Consider the following 21,578-nt stretch of genomic DNA (forward strand, 5'->3'; position numbering starts at 1 on the left):
GAGTGATGTTCAGCAGATGAAGAATGGCTATCTTAGCTGTTCTGACCACCTCAGGATCCAGCCAATCCCCACAGGAAGTGATGCTGCTCGACGGTTCCCGTGTTGTTGAAGCTGCAGGAAGTGAGGCTGTGTGATTGACCTCTGCTGGCCTGGCTGAGCAAAGTGAGTCCCCGGCTTCAAGGCCCTCTGAAGGCCGTGTTGGTTGAAGCGAGTCCCCAGCTTCAAGGCCCTCTGAAGGCCATGTTGGTTGAAGCGAGTCCCCAGCTTCAAGGCCCTCTGAAGGCCATGTTGGTTGAAGTGAGTCCCCAGCTTCAAGGCCCTCTGAAGGCCATGTTGGTTGAAGCGAGTCCCCAGCTTCAGGGCCCCACTCAGGCCATGTTGAATGAAGCGAGTCCGCTCCTGACTCTGCAATCGGGCTGTGAGAGGCTGCTGGTGCTGTCGATGGTGGAGGCTCGACATCCAGCAGCGAAATTTCCGTGTTGTGTCCGAATCCTCAGCGGTGTCTGGATGCAGATAAGGTGTCGCAGAGCTGAGCCATCTCACCACATCCTCGGCTAACGTTTCACTGCAGATGCATCGGAAGTGATCAGCCTCCACTTCCCTCTCTAACATGTGGAGATCATCAACAGTGAGCAGTGGAAGCTGGAGATGTTCTTCTCCGGTTAGCTGTGAGGTGGGTGGAGTTGCAGTCGCTTCCGGTGATGAAGGCTGGTAACCCACGTAGTAAGGTGGCGGTGTGGAGGCTCGGAGGGGAGAGGTCGGATCACCGGTACTCACCCCACATAATGCTGAGAGAGAAGACTGACGGAGTGGTCGATACATTTCTTTGCAGTCTTTAAGGTCTGAAGTTGATGTGAGAAGCCGTGTAGCGCTCACGTCGTTATTAAGCTGTGAAGAGAACGGAAGGGGGCGGAGTTGAAACTAGAGGATGGGGTTGAGCCGTGTGTGTGTGTGTGTGTGTGTGTGTGTGTGTGTGTGTGCAATTTCATGATTGTTCATAGTTTTTTGTTTTTTCATAGTAGAAGTCGACCATGATCTGACATTTTGAATCAATGTCTAGGATGCTGTCAAAAGCGGCGTACGCGATCAGCGTAACGGTGTGTGGCAGCGGTACTCTGAAACAGATTTCTAGGCGCAAGGTTCCGGTTGAAGCGGGTGACAATACATCCAGGTCTTCGGTTGGATTAAAATTAAACATAAATAACGTGAAACCTTGATTAAAACCGGTTCGGTCTAAAGAGAGCGGTAAATCTTTAAGATCTCTCCCAGACGATTGAAATAGATTGTAGAACTCACGGACAGAATTATGATTAGCAAAGTCTGGCTGGAACGATTTACCCGGGATTTGTATACCATTTTTACATAAAGATAAAAATTCCGTGTCATAATGGCGAAAATTAAAGGATTCAAATCTCTCCTTCCTGTAAACGCTTCATGATGAACAAGGCCTAAAATTAAATATTTTGGATTAAGCCCTAAAAAAAGCTTTTCCTGATTACAGATTCTGGAATTCTGAGGAATGGAGAAAGTTTTTATTTGCACGCGCGTCAGAGGGTACAGCGCGTTACTCTTCATGAGAGCTGCAGCATGTCCCAGGCGAAGAACAGGTGCAACTGATGCCCTTTTGATGAAAAGAGACGCGCCCAGCAGATGCAGTTTGAATATAGACTGACGGGCGCACATCAGGCAAAACGCTTCGTTAGCTTTGGTAAATTTAATTTTTAAATCTACAGAGTTCAGAAGAAGTTTTTCACAGAAAAATATATGACTATGAACCGGACCTAATAACTCCACAGTTCTTGAATTAGCAGTGATGGAAATTCTTTTTTTTTAATCCTTCGTTGCGTCCTGCAGGGTCCAAACTCTCGAGCGTTCCAGGTGTGTCTTTATAAAAAAGCCCTGCGGAGAATTGACTTTTCAGACTGTTTCCTGAATAATTAATAATTGTCTCTAATATTGATCTGTATGGATGAGTAGCACTGGATTNACGGAAGTCACCGGAAGTTGACCATATATGGACATGACGGATGCCCCCCTCCCCCCGCCCGCCCCCCCGAAAAGGGGGCGTGTCACCTGTCACTTGATTGATACCTACGTATATATTCTCTCAGGTTGTGCCCAGTTAGGACTCCAACCAAATTACATGTACGTACATAAACCCAAACTTCTTGGTCACACTCCTGGGGGCAGTATCTGACATTGAAATGTCAAACAAGCTTTGTTTATGTTACAGAGTGGGAGACAATAATAGACTTATTGAATCTCTGTTTAAAGCATGTGACTGCAACTGATAGTGTAAAATACAAGACTGGATCTAAATTTGATTTCTTTCAATACAGAGCAGTAACTTAACATACAGTATGTCATGCTTAAATGCATGTATTACAGTTGTAGCCACTCCTGTTTAATAAATATGACTACAAAACATTTGAAGCTTACAAAAACTTCACTTTAGCGAGCTGAAGTTTAAAGACATAAGACGTTTTGAATGCAGACTCCTACATGGTTCTAGTAAAAACGTTGTTGTTTATGTACTCATGACTTCAATAAACTTCTCATATTTTTATGCAATGTGTTGAATTGACAACTTGTATTAAAATCCTTCATGGCAAACAGTGTCTCTAAGCAGACTAAACACAGAGGCTTGCCTTGAAATTCTGTCTGTAGATAATCTATCTCTCATTTTACCTGAAAAATTAGATTTTATAAGTCTTGTTTTATTTCGTCTTTCCTTAGCCATGCCTCTTCCTCGCTGGTAGAGAAGACATGCATGAGGTGGCGTCTGCATTGGAGGTCCCATCTAGTGGCAAATTTTATCATTACAACCATTGTCATTGTCAGCTGAACGGAAGTCACCCGCCTGTATTTGGCCTGTGGGCCACCAGTTACACACCCCTGGTGTAGATCATTGCAAAATTAAGTTAATTCCATTTTGAGAGCTTTAAAAGTTGTTTATATTTTTCAGAGATGTTCTAGTTTGTCTTTTTATTTGTAATTTGCAGGAGTGCTCCTCGCAAAACCAGGAGTGGTTCATCTTGCTGTGAGGAAAGACTTAGTCCAATGAGATAGGAAAAGACATGATTTTAATCTCTATAACAGATTTTTATTTTCAGTTGAATTGGATTTTTAATGTGTCAGGTAAAACTGGCTGTTTCTGTGGAGGACGTTGTTTTAAAAGGATTCAAAAAGAAGTCAACAGAGGAAACTTCTACAACAACAACAAAAAAACTTGTTCTGTTATGACGGAAATTATTGTCTCAATAACAACCAATGCTTTTCATTCTGCTCCTGAAACTCTAATTTTTTTTTTATTATTTGGAGAAAAGTTTTCATCTTGAGAGAAACCACCGAATAAACATAAAACATGTCAGTGTCTTATTTGTTACCTCCGCCAAGGGCGAGGTAATGATTTTGGTTGCGTATTTCTCTGTTTGTCTGTGTCGGTCTGCCTGTCGTTCTGTCTGTGGACATTACTCAAAAACTTGTGGACAGATTGTCATGACATTTTTAMCACATGTGGGTACTGGGCCAAGGAACACACCTTTAAATTTTGGTGATGTTCCAGATCACAATGCAGGTACAGGAATTTTGTTTCTTTTAACACTCTGAGATAAGCAAAGCTGTGATGCTTTCACAGGGCTTCAGTGAAAAACATTGAGCTGGATTGGACAGCATAGACTTCAAACTTTATAAAAGTAATGTTAAAACCACATTTAATGATGAATAATTTTTGCCATAATGTGCGCATTTACAGAATGTTTTGTGACCAGGAAGTGTGTGACTGCACCATGAAACCTATTTTCCCCATTTCCTCAAACACACCACATTTCCGAAACTACCAATCAAAACAGTTTCTCTCTATTAGGCTTGTAAACAGAGAGCTGCTGGGCCTCAAAGTTTGGAGACGGGGGGAACCAGGAAGCACTTTATAAAGAGAGTCAAACCATTACAAACTCATACAAGGGGATAAAACAGACGTTTTACATGGTGAAATTTGACTGATGAAAACTTAGGAGCTTAATCCGACACCAGTTTGACGATGAATAACGTCGGGTGACGAGTCTGACTTTTTTTTCATATTGGACTCCACTGGGAAGAAATTCCGTGCATACTGCCTGCTTAAATGTTCACTACGTCAGGACTTATTCGGCAAATGTGTTTCCATCTCTGCTTTTGTGCATTAACTCTTACAGGATGGGGGGAAATGGTCTTGGCTGAGGTTTGCACTCTCCAAGTGTTTCTAGTTATATACGTCAACCAAACACTGCTTTATTTCTAATTGATCTGTGTGCTGAAATATTGTTAAAATGGTGAATAAGTTTCTTGCAGTATGTAGAACAACAGTAAACAATTTTATTAATTTAATTTATTGTGTTCAAAGTACCTCATAACATCCACTTGTTCTTTCATTGCAACGTAACTACAGGAAACACATTGTTGAAACTTTATATGAAAATTAAGGCTATTTCTGTATTTCATTTGAGTGAAAGTCTTTCTTTCTTTTTCTTCTCATTTTAAGGTTATGTTTTATTCAAGTCACAAAGGAAGATGAAGGCTGGATTTCTGTGTATTTCCAGTACAGTCAGGTGGTTTTATTTCAAAATAAATAAAAAAAATAAACCATTTCACAAACAGAAATGCACTTAAAATTAGATCATTAATTTTGCTAATAAGTCATCCTGCTACATCCTGAACTGTTTGGTTAAACCAGAAGGAGAAAGAAACAAATCACAAACCACAGACCATGGTGATTGATTGTTAAAAGTCAGGTTATAGGAAATGTGGAGCCAGAACCATTTACAAGACCAGCTAGCTTAATGGCCTTTTCAGCTTTTTGGTTTCCACTGTGGGGCCGGATATGAAAATGATTGCTGCATTGCTCTTTCTTACGCAAGACAAAAAAAACCAAACAAACACAAAAACAAAAACAAAAAACCCACTATAATAGTTTCGTTTTTTGTTGTTGTTGTTTTTGTCTGTTACTGGATTAATATAAATAGGAGCATTTAAAAAATCTTAACCAATCAGAAGCAACATTTTCTCAGGGATAGAGGAGCTTCTACCCCTCAGTATCCAGGCACTGTTTTGTAACCTAAAAATAGTTTCAACAAAGCAGAACAAGTCCAATCTACTTTACCATCTTATTTTTCTTCACAAATTGTAAATTTTGAATTTAGATTAATCTAAGGATGAAATAAGTTCTAGCATCAATCATAATCATTATGTATGTTGCTAGCCTGGTCTTTGCAGTTCCACTCAATTCCAGTTTCCTTTTTCTGCTCTGTCTGGAATTTCTCCCATAGACAAGGATTTCTTTGATGATCACTGCTCTGGGTTTGATGTCTTCATTGTCACCTGGTGGTTGATCCGGGTTGGGTTTCTTATCTGCTTTGAAGAAAGCCCAGTTAGCAGTGGTGGGCACCAGTCCACTAAAGCGCAAATCTGCTAATTGCAGACCTAATATTTCATTTGCACTTTAGCGGTCTTACTAATTTTTATAATTCATAAGCAGATTTGCACTTTCTAAAATTAAAATGCAGTACCACTAATAACTAACTATCTACCAGTCWTCACTATCTTGAACATCAGAAAGTATGGATTATCATCATTTAAAACAGGGGCAGAACATCATCTGACATTACAGTAAAGAAATTCCCTAAAGAGTTTATTTTCTTGAACAGCAGAGAGGACTTACTGTCAGTGACCAACACCATGACAAAACACAGTATTGATCCACAATGTGCCAAATAAAGAAGCTAAAATGGCTGAAAATTTCAACCATGCCAATCAGTGAGCAGGAGGCAGAGTTGTGATTTTCTGTGCTGTTTTAATCTGCTTGTAGTTTAGCAATGGCAGTGGAGGAAGTGAATGAAGAAAGTCCATGTTGACAAGGCTTCCAAATAAAATTTGTCTCACAAAGCCTGCAGCTCTCATTTACAGCCATCTCCTTCAGCTCGGTACTTCTCTCTTCCCAGTAGGGGCTGGTTGTTTACAGTACACGCAATTTCAGGTTAGCTTCTTAGCTTAGCCTCCTTCACGGCCAAGCGCTAGTGACTGAGTAAATCAAATCCAGTTGTTTTAAACTTCAACAGAGTCCACATCTCAAGGAAGAAATTGCTTCCCAATAGCCGAGGGACTAGACCCTCTGTACGAAGCAAAGAGTAAAACAAGGGGCTAATTTTTACTAGTTTTACCAATTTTTACGTTGTGGGATTTTCAGAGAAACTGAGACATTTAATCTCTAAACATGACGTCCCAGTTTCTTTCAAACCTTAAAACACATCATGACAAAGACTGGTTCACCCCAAATATCGGGTCCCCTGGCACAAACAGTAATGTTGTGTATGCTGTTAAGTGTCAGGAGGACTGTGACCAGTTATACATGGGTGAAACCAGCCACTGTTCAAAAGAATGAGTCAGCACAAATGGGCAACATCATCAGGCCAGGACTCTGCAGTTTACACTCATCTACAGGTCAGGACTCTGCAGTTTACACTCATCTACAGGCCAGAACTCTGCAGTTTACACTCATCTACAGGCCAGCGGTCACTCTTTCAGAGATGAAGATGTTCTCATCCTTGATAGAGAGGAATGTTGGTTTGAGAGAGGAGTAAAGGAAGCCATTTTTGTAAAGAAAAAACATCTGACACTAAATGGGGTGGAGGTTTCCATATCCAGTTATCCCCATAGGTGATGATCAGGGCACTAATCATCACAGTTGTTAGGTTTTAGGTCCACTTTTGCATGTGAGCGATTAGTTTTGATTGTCATTGCTAAACCTGTTTGTCCACCATGTGGAGGCACTTCTTATAAGGCTGAGTTCACCTGAAACTCTTGAAGGAGAGATGAAACGTTTCGTTAAAGAAGAACCCGTCCAGAGGACCTACACTCATTTTTTGTTTTGATTTTTCTGCCTGCATTGCTGAGATGCACCAGGACATTATTAGATACTGTAGCTTGAACCTGGAAAGGCCTAGCTCAGGATGACAAAGGTTCATTGTCCCTTAGCCTTATGGGATTTTGAAGAGGATAAAGAAATGGATTTTCTTCTAGCATTAGAATCAGTTGTTCAGGAAAACCGGTCAGTCGCTCTGATTATCGTTAGTGACGTAATTATTTGTCCTTTTTCTCCCACAGAGACGTGTTTTCAAACATTTTCCAAACTCTGTGAAGCCAACCTCTCAACCCATCGTGCAGGACAGGGTCCTCCAGCAGAGCTGCAGGGATGTACCAGGAAGTAGCCTTCCTGGCAGGAAACACCGACCACCAGTTCACCCCCTTTCGCTTCAACCGAGTAGAGAATCCACAGGAGGTCACGTCTAAGAAGGGTTTGTTCTACAAGCGAGCGCGGGTCCTGCTCCAGCCTCTGCCCCACCAGCCAGATGGAGACGAGACCGGCCTGGCCGACAGGGCGGCCATCATCAACGTGGGGGGGATCAAGTATCACATCCCCTGGTCCACGCTGGATGAGTTCCCCCTGACTCGGCTGGGTAAGCTGCGCAGCTGCAGCAATGAAGCTGAGATCATGGACGTGTGTGATGACTACGACGGCAGCCGCAACGAGTATTTCTTCGATCGAAGCCCGTCTGCATTTCGTATCATCGTGACTTTCTTGGCCGCGGGGAAGCTGAGGCTTCTGAGGGAGATGTGTGCCTTGTCCTTCCAGGAGGAGCTTCTGTACTGGGGTCTGGAGGAGAACAACCTGGAGTGGTGCTGCCTCAGGAAGCTGCGCCTCCGACAGGAGGAGTACAAGGAGCAGCAGAGGCTGGAGGAGGAGGAGGCGGAGCTCACTGCGCCGCCATCCTGCGAGGAGAGCCAACCGCCCCCGGCAGCACCTGAAGAGACCATCAGAGGAGGCTGCATGCGCCGGCTGAGGGACATGGTGGAGAACCCACACTCGGGCCTACCAGGAAAAATCTTCGCCTGTCTCTCAGTGTTGTTTGTTGCCATCACTGCTGTGACGCTGTGTGTCAGCACCATGCCTGACCTCCGAGAGGAGGAGGAGCGGGTGAGTTCACTTTCATACTTTTTTTGTTTTTCTTCACAGGACGAAGTTTAGTGTTTAAAACACAATTTATTTAGTCTCCTAAATAAAACTTTATTCATTATCATACCTTAGGTGATAAAACCTGCTGCATTAGGCTCCAACATCAGGTGAAAACAGCTAAGAGGAAAATAATCCAATACAAACACTCCTGATCAAAATCTTAAGACCAGTCAAAAAAGTGCAAAAATTTGCATTTTGCACTGTTGGACCTTAAGAAGGTTCTAAGTAGAGCTTCACAATGTTAAAAGAAGAAATCAGTGCAAGAGACAAGAACTTTTGAGCAGGGAATTTTCTGAAAACTGCATTTACACTCAAACATGATTTTTTCAGCTGATCAAAAGTTTAAGACCATAGTCTTTAAAAGCCAAAAGCTGTGCAAAAATCTGGATTCCATGTCGTTTTCTGTCAAGTCTTTACACTGTCAAGACCTCCTGATGGCAAAAGTAAAAAAGCTCACTGACTTTGAACGTGGTAGGATTGTTGAGCTGCATAAGCAAGGCCTCTCACAACGTGCCATCGCTGCTGAAGTTGGACGCAGTAAGACAGTCATTTTGCATTTTTTAAATGATCCTGAGGGTTATGGAACAAAAAAGTCAAGTGGTAGACCCAAAAAAATTTCACCAGCTCTGAGCCGCAGGATCCGATTGGCTGTCCGTCAAGACACGGGACGATCCTCTACCCAAATTAAGGCCATTACTGGTGCTGACTGCAGCCCAATAACCATCAGACCATCTGTGAGAGAAGGGCTTCAGAAACAAAAAACGCCTTCAAAGGCCACGTCTTCTTCAATGCCACAAAATTGCCCGTTTGGACTTTGCAAGGGTGCACCAAACATGGGACATTGAAAGGTGGAAGAAAGTTGTCTTCTCTGATGAGAAAAAATTTAAGAAAGAAGCACAAGTGTTAAAAGATACCCCTTTTCTATGGATATGGTGGAAATATCCCACTTAAACACTGACCCCGCGCGGGTCCGTGTCTGAACATGACATACACCCCCCCCACCGTGTTTTATTGTACGCGGTTGGTACCACTGGCTGCCTGAGTTGCCCCCACCCCCGGGATAAATGGATCCAGATCTTAAGGATCCTTTTGTTTCACAAATCTGTTCAAAAGAGCTGTTTGATTTTGAACAAAAAATATGTCATGATGTACATCATAATGTCAGCCCTACATGATGACGTCATCAGGTTACGTGGGTGGAGCCATGTGTTTTGTCAAGCGGAATCTCCAACTTTTACACTGTTGAGGTACTGATACACCACTGTACTTTTGTAAGTGCACATTATAGACCCATTGACACCAAGTTACCACACAATATTTAGGCCATGTTTTCATATCATCCTCCCTCTGGAGAATAGTTTGAGGGTCTGTGCCACTTCGATTGTTCAACAACTTTTGGAAATGTTCCCACAATGTAATATTAGTTAGCCCAGGGAAGCAGTGAAATGGAAGTGCCCCCCCCCACCAAAAAATAAAATAAAATAAAAAAACCAAAAGTTGGACCCATATTTACTTCTGCATTTGAAAATAAGGAGGACAGAAGAAAATCATTTTAGCTGTGTGCAATCTATACTTCATCAATATAAGTGAGGTTTGGAAGATAGACGAACCTGTAAGTCTTACCTTTCAGCTTAACTTCCTGCAAAAATGTCCTACAAGCTTATATCCAACCAAAAAATATTTTTGATCTTGTTTTGAGATCAATCAATGGCTGTAATGTAAAACAGTTTGTGGTCAGATGGGGCTTGATAAAGCGATATATAAGTTCAGTCCATTTACCTTTATTAATCTTGTCAGCCTGGAATTTTTTTCTAATTTCAAGTATCCTGGCAAGTTTAATTATCATGTCACACTGGCAGATAATTCCAGTTAATTAGAAAAGATCCAGAATATAATGTAGCATTTTACTAACTTATTTTTAGATGCCTAACTTCTTCACAGCATACCCTAATCCATCAATTCATCTCCTGCTCCGACTTCCAAATCCTCCTCTGCTCTGGTTTCTGTTGTTTTTTTAATATCTATCTTAATGGTTGTAGTTGGAGAGCTTTTAGAGATGATACTCAAGATGAAAAATGTAAGAACCAATCATCTAGGAGATCTAATTAGTACTGGTTCTCAGAAATGGGCTCTGTTGTCTCTTACCATGGAATTCTAAATGCGAAAAAACAATTTTAATGAGGACAGCCTTATGACTTTTACACAACACACATCCAGTAGGAGCGGAACAGAAGCCATTGTCGGGATTCTTTCCTTTTTTTCAGCACAGCTTCAGGGTTGTGTGTGCCGTATAGCACCTACAATGGAATTCAGATTATGTTGATGCAGCAGCCCACATGCGAGGACTTCCTGGGCTTTATAGTAAATCACTGTGACACACACAGAGGCGAAGGCTCGGGGACAGCAAGGCTTCTTCTCCTTTCACTGCGATGCCACTTAATTGCGTGGCACTTACTCCTCTTCCTGTAGTTTGTAGCAACATGATGTTCAAGGTTTTTTTCTCTGTATATGCACTAAATGACAGTAAACACATCAGCAAGATTATGTATTCACACAGCTTTAAATGACTAAATGGGTTTAGGCTTCGACACAACATCCCACCATTTTTTTTCTTTTTCTCTCGTACAGCAGAATTTACTTGACCTGCTTCCAAAAAACGAATATGAAAAACACTCAAATGAATAAAAAGAAAAGCTCATTATTGTTATATAACTGCATGATTATGCAAAAAGTCTTTTATAGTAAAGCTTGTTTACCCAAACCTTTCCAAGAGCAGATGTTCGGTAAACACAACTCAAAATGGAAAAAACTTCTGCCGAGAAATGTTGTCATGTTGGTTCTCACCTTTAATTTAACCTGCTGTGCCTGATTGCCTAACTTAGGTAATATCTGAAATAAATAATATTAAAAGAAATCCTCTACCAAATGCAGAGAAACCTCTGCAAGCAATTTTAATTTGTTCAAACAGCCAACTTGTACCAAGAAAATGTATCCGTGGAATGAATTAACTCCAATGAAACAAAGGAAATTAAAATAATTTGTTTCAGCCCCTCTAAAGTGAGCGCAACTCAACAATCATTTTCAGACTATTAGAGGCTTATTCCCACATAACAGAACTGCTAAAAGCATTTTATGGTTAATGACACAATAAATAATAAAAGGCAATGAACTCAGTTTCTGTAAAACATCCACCTGTTTAAAGGGGCGGAGCCAACATGTGAGGCTGGTGGGAAAATAAAAGGTTAAGAATTGCCACTAATACGTTTTCTTTTTTTTTTTTTACTAATGTTAATATTAAATGATAAATGTAAATATTAAATCCTAAATCTAAAAAAATGTAAATCTAAATGTAAAAGTAAAACAGCAACTTTAAACCAAGCTGCAGCTGTAGGAACCCTCAGCACTTGGTGCTTTTCACACATCAGTCTGCAAGATTTGAATTGTATCCAGATTTTCATCTAATTTCAGATGGATGTTTGTACAAACAGGGAAAAGCTGATGATTCATAATCATTTGCATTTGTTGCTTTAAGTAGTCAGATTTTCATTTTAATTGTCCTGTTGTGGTGAATTTTGCATGTGAAGACATGGGTGTCACAGAGGAGAAAATTACTCACAGTATTTTTTTTAAAAGAACTTGTAAATAAACAAGACGGGAAAATATGAGAATATGAGAGATGAATACAACTCAAAAATGGTTTAAGGACATTTTAAAAACGTGTAGCTGACTTCAAACATTTATCAGACAGTCAATAACTTTATTTTTTCTAATAAAGTTGATTGATTGAGCCAACAAAGTAAAAAAAAGATTGATCCAACAGTAATCTGAAGTGCACTTTTCTAATAATCTAACAGACAAAATGCTGATATTTTGATGTACAAACTACAGATTCAATGTAAACAGAATCAAAATCAGAAGAAACGTTAAAGCTGTTGCCAAGGCTTATTAGGACACCTGTGGTGGGACCTCAAAAGACCCCCTGCTTGGTGTTTCACAACTCACAGTGAAGTCCATGGAAGCCATGGATACAGGGAGATTTGACAAGTTAAAACAACCTTTATTTAAAGTTTTGAGGAACAAATTTGGTGCTCAAATACAATAGAAGTTAATCAGAGTTTATATATAAAGGTATGTGACTGAGCTGTAATGTAGGGTGGCAGACAGGTGCAAATGTGCTGCAGCTGGACCAGATCCTCAGTGAAGACATTAAAGGGATGCAGAAGTTGAGAAGAAAAAAAAAACGTTTTCCTTCCTTAATGTTTTCACAGCGGGTCTGGTTAGAGAAGGTACAGCAGAGACTATGGTTTTGCAGGATGAGCTTGTTTAAAGTTGCAGTAGGTAGCTTTTATAAAATTATTTATCTTTTTACATATGAGACGGATAATCAGTGGAAAAAATAAAACTTGTCTGGCTCCTCCCAGTGGTCCTACAGCCATTCGCAGAAATAAACAGCGCCCAGTTAGAAAAAGCCAATCAGAGGCCAGGAGGATTGTCTTACCAGTGTGAGTCCCACTCCATCGCTCAGTGCAGGCCAGTGGCGCTGGAATGGGGGCAATGGCCCCACCACCCTTTATGGCCCTGCCCATCAGTCATTTACAGGCTGCACCCAGTGCTGACAAGTTATGACAGATGTCTCTCTGTCTAGATACAGACAGAGGCACAGACAAAACCGACGGCATTAAGATCAAGACTAAATCTGTTTATAAGTCACCAGATCCACATGGCTCGGTTTTGTTGCGCAGCGCTCAGCTGATGCACACGCTGGCAAGCTGGAGGCTGGAGTTTATCTACTTGACGTTTATGTTGGTGAAGTATTCTCCAAAAGGCAGTACAGTTCATAACTTGTACAATGATGTGAAAATGAGAACAAGCTCTTGTTAAAGTATTTAAATGGGGAGCAATGTGCACAACCCATGTGAAGAACAGTCAGAGGGTTTACGCAAATTCTCCAGCTCTGCAGGGTCGGGCTCTATGATCATAAACCTGCCTGACACGTGCAAAAAAACGTTTTGGCTCTGATCTGATCCCATTCGGGTCGACCAAATCAGCTTAAAAATAAAATAAGAATTTTGTATTTTGTGCCACATCTCTGGCCCAAACCTGTGCGCAACCATCCAATCTCCAGAACCAAGCTTACGGGTTGTGGAGAAAAAAAAGGAGCCCATGGTCCTTTATAGGTCCGGTCCAAATGCTCACCTATATTTGGCCCAGAACAGAACTTTTGCTGACAGAGTTGACAAAAAATTGCGCAGTTTGTCATTATTGTTGCTGCCCTGCGATGACAGGTCGCTTTGGAGAAAATGCTGCCAGATGAGGAAATGTGTCATTTTCCTCATTTTCCCGCTCAAAATAAAATTAGCTGTTAACTACATTAATTCAATTGTTTGCTTTATTCACCATCTCTATCATTAAAAGACTGCATTCCAGTACAAGTATCTGACCCGCTGTTCCAAATTCCAGGGTATTATTTACGTGTTTAGTTTTTTTCATGGTCATTTATAAAAAAGTTGGATTTACTATGATCATCATTCCTAATAAAAGATTTAAATAAAACAATCGCAGGTGAAAACTTCATTATTTAATCATTGCTTGATGATGAGTTGATACAGGTAAAGCTTGATGCGTAATTAAACTTTGATATAATAAAAAAGTCTAATCATTGCTAATTAAACTGAGTAGACCAAATCTGTTTTTATGAGAAAATGCAATAAATGATTAACAAAAGCAGGCTAATGTCCCTCCTATTTCTCAACACTTTAGGAAATTAATGTCCTCTCCATTCATATTTATGCTCACAAGCGGCTGCTGATGAACTGAAAAAAAAAATATATATATAAAAACTAAACATCTTATCCATGACTGCAGTTTGTTTTATTTATTTTTTTCATTTTCAAAAGAAAGATTTTACATTACGCAATAAGATTACCATGTGGCAAAACTTAACATGTGCGCCTGACATTCAGAGCACGTACGAACAGAGAGTGCATGCATGGTGACCCCTCCTCCCCTTTCCTCCGGACCCCCCACCTGATAAATGAATCCGGCGCCGCTGGTACAGGCTAGTAGGGTTAGTTTGTGTCCAGAGCAGTTGAGGTGGAGATGAGCTTGTTAGCATTACCTTTTTCAAGGCAGCCTTTCACAGAAAACAAGATTATATTTCTAAAAGAGCTTCCTGCTTCATTTTATCTGGCTTGTTGCGGGATTTGTTAATCTGATGATATCACCAGAATATCGCTGGCTGATGAAATGAGGCCCTTTGGGACACCAGCACTATAACCAGATTCTGGTTCATAATAAGATCAGGAGAAAAAAAATACTGATAATGTTTTTTAATTTAATTTAATATTATATCGCTTTATCACAGCTGCATCTATGCTGCTGCATACTTTCAGCCAGTCTTTGTGCCGATAAAGTCTATTTATTTTCTCCACTGCACTCAGATCAGGGAGCTCATGGGTCTCAGGGGAATAAAAAACAATAAAAACACACAGGAAGTTCAAATCCTAAAGGAGTCTGGTTGAAGTGTTTTGATTAAAAAACAGCAGCTGGGTGATCCCCGAAGGTGTCAGCCATTATCATATTATTTTATTCAGGCAGAGACACAACTCCGGCCCATCTTTTCAGAAGTCACCAAGACCGTTTCTGTTTATAAACCAGTCCAGCACAGAGATCCTGGTCTAAACTTGATCAGAAGTGTAAAAACGGTGGGAGCAAAGAAATTAAATGTGTTTTTTATGGAAATGGATTTGCACCTTGAGTTCAGCTTCAGCATAAAGCCTTCATTGCCTATTCTGATCGTGTGTGAAATCACAAAGAAGGAATGTGGCCCACCTCTGACCTAGCAATGGGAGCAGTTACAGAGCTGATCTGACAAATATACTGGATCAGGTGGCCATCGTAAGCAGCACACTACTCCAATCAGCGCTGTTTTAGTTCAGCTGATTCTGTGATGCCGGCTTATTTGTGCACAAATGTCACAATCAGAACCTCTGAACCTGTAAGGCTGACATTTCCTGACATGACGGTGGTGCTCACAGCTGCAGTTCATATCATCTAATTAGGCTTAAAAAAATTAAAAGAAGCAGAGTACATCCACTTGTTGCACGGTTTTAGCTTTCATCTTGCAGGAAGAGAAATGTTGCTACCTTAGGCTTTTGTGCCGACTAACTACACATGTTGTCACAATCTATAACAAGTAGAGCATAAAGCATGATAACGATAGCAACGGCTTCCTCCTGAGCCTTTTTTTATGGCCTCTCTCGCCTCAAGGACTTGTGAAAGTTTTGCAGACCAGGCTTGTATGATTAGAAAGGAGCCCTGCAGCTTCTCCCTCTGTCAGAGTCAGGCCTTGATCAGCAAAACTGAGGAAAGGGTGGGCAGCATTTGTATAAAGAGTGTAAGCTTCAAAGAAAAATATGAATAAGAAAAACAAAGTGAATCGAAGTTGGTGAAAGACTGGGCTAAACACTGATGAAGAGTGAAGACCTGCATATTAACAGCTGCTTTTCATCTAAAACTTTTAGACTCCAACTGGGAAATGATGAAGTTATAGTGGCTTTGGTCAAACCTTTAAAAAAAGAAAACAGTATGTGGGATCCATGGAGCTATTAGAACAGCTGGAGTGAGTCTGAACCACATGGCCGTGTGATCGACTGTAACACACCGAGCAAGAATTTGAATTTAGCATCTTAAATGTTGACAAAATAGCAAATATAGGCTGATTTTTAAAAAACTGTAAAAAAAAATCAAACAAACAAACTATTAATGATGATAAAAACACAAATACTATTCATACATTAGATTGCATATGCTAGCTAATGGTTATAAAAATGCCTGAAAGTATTATGGATGTGCCAAGAGACCAGGGGTCGGATTTATAAAAGTGGCGTACGCACAATTTGAGCCCAGAAACGTGCGTACGCCACTTTTCACGCCAAGGTTGTGATTTATAAAATCCAAACTTGACGTGAAAATGTGTGGTGTCTCACGCCAGCTCTGACCCATGCGTATGCTCATTTTGGCAACGGGAAGCTGCGACACAGATGGTGAAGTGAGGAGTTATAGCCACAATGTGTAATAATCACTGTCAGAGATTTAATTTCACTTAATCAGACTTAGATTTTTATTCAAATTTGTCACCAGATTTATTAACAGTAATATTTATGCTTCTGCTGCTCAGCCATGAGGACCTTTGAAATAAAAAAACCATAAATCTTAAATAAAAGTTCCCGTGCGCAAATCTCTTCATCTGCTTCCTCCTCAGATGACCCTGACCCACAGACCCCTCCCTGACCCACAGACCACAGACCCCTCCCTGAAAAGAACAGCAGGACAGCAAAAGTCACGCTTTGGATACACGCGCAGGGCGCATCCACCTCACCAGTGTGGATGTTATAAAACTTCACGTTTAAAATCCGTGTTTGTCACGCGCGCGCGGGGGTGGGGTCTGCCGCGGATAAAAGAGCAGGCAGGAGGGGGAGAGGACGAGGAGAAGAGCAGTGAACTTATTTCTAATTTTATCTGACTTATTTAATTTAATTTTTATTGTTTTTATCATCCTGCAGGCTCTGGAAGAAAATTAATTTGAAGCTGAGTATTTTTTTTTATAAAAATCGTTAGATTACTCTAAAGCAAAATGAGAGAAAATCTGTGTCAATTACAGACATTCTGTTCACGTGAGCAGCTGTCAGTCAGCACCTGTCATCCTCCAGACGCACGATGGAGCGTGTCTGAACCAATCACTTTTGTTGTCATTGATCAGCTGACTGATTTAAATACATCTTAACATTCATGAGGTACTTTACATTGACTGTTTATGGTTGAGTGTGGGCGTGTAGAGGGTAGAACCTGAAGCAGGACCTCGTGCGCAAACTCTGACGTGCGGCTGTGATTTATAAATGAAAGATGCGCAGACACATGCGTACGCACATTTTATAAATCAGAAATTTTTTTTGGCGTACGCCATTTCCGCCTTTTGGCCGTACGTTCACTTTTAGTATGGTTTCCACGCAATCTTTTATAAATCTGACCCCAGAAACTGGAACACGTCTCATTTCACAAGTATTTCACAGATTTAATTTTATGAACCTCAATGTGGATGTGATCTGACTAGAACTTAATCTAATAATGTAACAGTTTAAAATTAAAATAAACTTATAAAGCTGTTGTCATAATGATGTCATCACTGTTATTTGTTGAAGTGTTTACTAGATATTAGCTTGTGTGGCATAAATTGTTATACACCGTGTAGCACCCTGCTGAAATGTGCATAGGTTATTAAATATTACAAGATGGTTTTGTAAAAATAAYATCATAAAGTATATTTAACTATTTGTAGGTTTCCATTAGACAAACATGTTGAGAAGAGCTAATATTAATTTAGCTAATATCCGTAGAGACAAGTTCTAAAGTATCACCAGGTATGCAGTGAACATGTAAGTGTCGACCGGTAAATATTTTATATGACAGGTAAGAAGTTAAAGTCATAATTTCTCAACAAGCTAAAGTTTAAGCTATTGACTGCCTTCAGCTCTGGTTTAGATCAGTGTTACTTATAAATTATATATTTAACTTGTATATCATCTGCTGTTTTATATGATTTATGAATGAAATTTACAAAATTAAATAAATTTATTTTAAAAAGATTACAAAAATAGCTGAGCATGTTAATCAAATTGGGCCTCATGCAAGAACCATTCGAACGCATAGATTTGTTCTTAAGTTATGCGTACGAGTGATTTAGGAGAATATGTGGCATTCACCAATGTTTTCGTATTCCAAGATTTTCACGAGTGGTCCAGACCTGTCGTATATTTTACGAGCAGTCAGTCTGCTGTTATCCAGACGGGTTTTCTTCACTAATAACCTTATATTTCGTTAGTTTGAAGATATTTTGAGTTGAAAATAAATCACACTCCATAATTATGTTGACAATAGGCTATTCTGCTTGAATTAGAGTTATAATTTTAAATGTAATAATTTAAACTAACAATATAAATTGTTCGTCCATCCGTTTTCTTCCGCTTATCCGGGATCGGGTTGTGGGGGGCAGCAGGAGACCCCGCTCTCGCCAGCGACACCTTCCAGCTCGTCCTGGGGGACACCGAGACGTTCCCAGACCAGAGGGGATACATAATCCCTCTAGCAAGTAGTGGATTCTCTCCAAAGTGCCAGACATATTTTGAAAACATTTTAAAATGCTTATTTCAGAACTGCAACTGAGACCACCTGCAACCGCGCGGTGGGGGGGGAGTACGGTGCGCAGCSCTGCSGCTTMTGAATAAATGAAAATGATTTAACACAGTTGTTTATACTTTTAGCAGCTCTTTTTATTCCACAGCTGACCTGCTAAAAATGACAGATTTTCTTTTCTGGATCTCTGACAGACGGACTTCAATCTCTGAACTCGTAAAGTTTTTCTTTTTAATTTTCGCTGCCATTTTCATGAATGGACACTTCCTTGTGTCTGAGGCAGGAAACATAGCCTTATATGGTGTTTCTGGGGTGGTAATTATGCTAATCTCCTCTCGCGTGCACGAGCAGCTGGTACGAACAGGTGTAATTCATTTACACACTTTTCTTGAAGATAGAAGAGTTTGTTGAATCTGACATGACATGTTCGTACGAACCCTTTGTACGAACAAAAGTAAGAGAAATTTAGGATAAGAATACGAACATGTTCTTGCATGAGGCCCATTGTTTTTTGTTGACTGTGAGCTTCCACCCTGTTTGGTCGCCAGGCATTTTTGCTCCTTCATGTTGTTACAGATGCTAACAGTGAACACAATAGGTGGAGCACACTCTAGCGTTTTTTTTACCGCTATGGTGGGATCTTGTATCACATAACACAGACATGCAAAAACTTTATTTTCTGCTCACGCCTTTGTGTGGCACTCAGTAAAAACTGCAAATTATTTTTACGTTCTTGGTCGAATCAACGGATTCAAATACTTTGAAGAAGAGAAATATTCTTGATTAAAAAAAAACAAAGGCCTACTCAGTGGAGCAGTGGTTTGAGCTGTCACTTGTAAGACTGCTACCCAGCCTGGGGCTCTTCTGTGAGGCGTTTATATGTTCTCCCACTTCACACATGGGTTTCTTCTCTGGTTTCCTCCCACAGATCAAAAACACATACATTGTTATTTGGTAACTCTAAATTATCTTTAGATGTGACTGAGAGTACAAATAGTTATTTGTCTCTATGTGTCCCCGTGATGGACTTGTGACCTGTTCAGGGGGGTCCCCCCACCTCTCACACAGTGGCTGCTGGTCAAAAGCACCAGCTTGCTGTGACCCGTAAAGACAATGGATGGATGGATGGATAATTAGTCTCCAGACAGCTGAAAGTTGTCATAGAGGCAACACTTAAGCAGTTATAGTTTCTCCTCTGGGACCCTGTGGCAGTGGGTCATTAGAAGTGAGAACGATATATGGGAGGACAGATGGGATAACGAGGTGCCTGAGTCATTCTTCAAAGATTCAACACATGAACACGAAGCCTCCTCTTCATGTGTTTGTAGCTGCTTGAAGTTCCAAAGGCAGAGAATTTAAAATGAAGAAATTCTTTAAAAATGAAAAACTTCTCTCTGACAAAAAGCACGAGTCCACTTTTATTTTCTCTCATGAGACTGGAATTAGACAGAACATGGGCTGGAAAGTAAAAAAGAAAACAACAACAAAAAAATATAACCTCAAAAAGCATTTTTTATAGAAATGCATATCATCCACCACCTATCATAAAACATAGCAGTTCATGAGATGTTTTGCTAACTGACAAGACAGTGTTGATGCTAACAGTTAATGACAAATGTTTATTATCTGTATGATTGTTCTTTCATATATTTCCAAATGCCAGTTAGAGTTAGGGAACCATTTTGAATGGAGATGACTAAATAAGGTAATCATTTTAAGGCAGGGGTGCCCAACCTTTTTTGAATCAAGAGCTACTTTTGAAGTTGGCAATTTGCCGAGGTCTTCTCGTCCAGTCTCAGTATAAAAAACATAATTTTTCATCTCCCTACTCATCACTTCTTTAAAGTAAATAAAACAGAAGGTAATGTTGCTAGTTTTATTTAATTTAAAGTATTGTCAAACAAAACTATTTACTTAACCATATATTTACCTACAAAAAAAGTTAAAATCCTTAACTCCTGACAGAGAGACAGAAAAGTGATGCTCGAACAAAAAGGATCAATTTTCTTACCTCTTTCAATTAGTACTCACTGTAACACGCGAGCTATGAGGGCTGGAAACCTGCCCAGTGAGAACCACAGACTTAAATAACTTTGGAGCACGGGAACTCGTCTCCATTTATTCAAAGAACTCTCCTCTCTTCTCTCCATACAGGGGAGGAAAAACAAAGCAAAAAACTATCAGGGTCAACATGGCTACCACAAGAGTGCCGCCCTTTTTCAAAGTCAAAGCACACAATAAAAAACTCTCTCGTTTATACTATTACAGAAAGTGACTTACGATGGTGCAGATTCACAAATCTCCAACAACTATTTCAAACCTCAGTCTCTGTGCAGCAGCATGCAGGATGGTGTCATCTGTAGGTGTTGAAGAGCTCACAGGTCCAGACTGCTGGTTCCAGACCATTCAAAGAGTTCCACCTGGTTCACACACACGCAGCACGCACGCACGCACACACACACACGTTATGTACAGAAAACAAGGGCACACCCAAACTGCAAAATAAATAAATAAATAACACAAAGGTGCCAGTCAGTGTATAACACACTAGTCTGGTCTAAAATGTAATTAAAAAAAAAACAACATACAGACACAATGTGACAAGTCTAGAGGAGATAACTTTTTATGCAGGCTATATAAAAATAAATGTCTCTACCTTAGTGGGACTTCTTATATTGTGGGATATTATTATATATTATTACTTCTTAAATTATAGTGGGATATTATATTTATTTAAAGTTGTGTTAACAATTATAAAACAATGTAACTATATTATACTATGATTAAAAGCACAACTATATTATAGCACTACTATGATTAAAAGCATTACAAAAGTATGTTAGCTTTTTTCTTAACTGTTTAAATCCATGCTGAGTCAGATCCTGATGCTTTAAAAAYGAGGCAATGAATCAAAACAAGTCATTAGCCTCGCTAAAAGCAGTCAGCTTAGCCTGTCGCTAATCCAGTTCTTGGAAAATAATGGAGTGTAAACTCTCCCTCTGTCTTTGTTCTGCTGCTTTTCTTGTCCAGCAGATCTGGTCCAAGCTCTTTTACTTTAAGCTTCTCCTGGTATGTTCTGGTCTAAAACACTTTGTTGTTTTAAGAAACTTAGCTAAGTTGTTTAGCGCCTCAATTTCTTAACATGTTAATGCTGTTCGCATCGTATTCGTCAATCTACACCAAACCACGCCCACATACACTCACACTGGAGCACGTTTTTGTACATTCACCCTAAATGGCTGAATCCTGTGGCTTTGGGCTGATCCTGGGCTGAACAGAATTAGCCCCAATGAGCCGCAAACCGAGGGGGCGTGGCTAGACGCCTGTCAATCATTCTGAA

General features: G+C 40.2%; 1 protein-coding gene across 1 annotated transcript in view; it reads left to right on the top strand.

Annotated features, from left to right (window-relative positions):
- Positions 1-21,578, top strand: part of kcng2 (potassium voltage-gated channel, subfamily G, member 2) — a 98,932-nt gene that overhangs the window by 34,066 nt on the left and 43,288 nt on the right. Inside the window, exon 2 of the mRNA XM_014020861.1 lies at positions 7,138-8,008. Coding sequence (XP_013876315.1) covers positions 7,226-8,008 — 783 coding nt within the window. The 5' untranslated portion in view covers positions 7,138-7,225. The remainder of the gene's footprint in view (positions 1-7,137; positions 8,009-21,578) is intronic.

Source organism: Austrofundulus limnaeus, unplaced genomic scaffold (genome assembly GCF_001266775.1).
Source record: "Austrofundulus limnaeus strain Quisiro unplaced genomic scaffold, Austrofundulus_limnaeus-1.0 Scaffold270, whole genome shotgun sequence".
In the NCBI taxonomy this organism is placed as follows: Eukaryota; Metazoa; Chordata; class Actinopteri; order Cyprinodontiformes; family Rivulidae; genus Austrofundulus; species Austrofundulus limnaeus.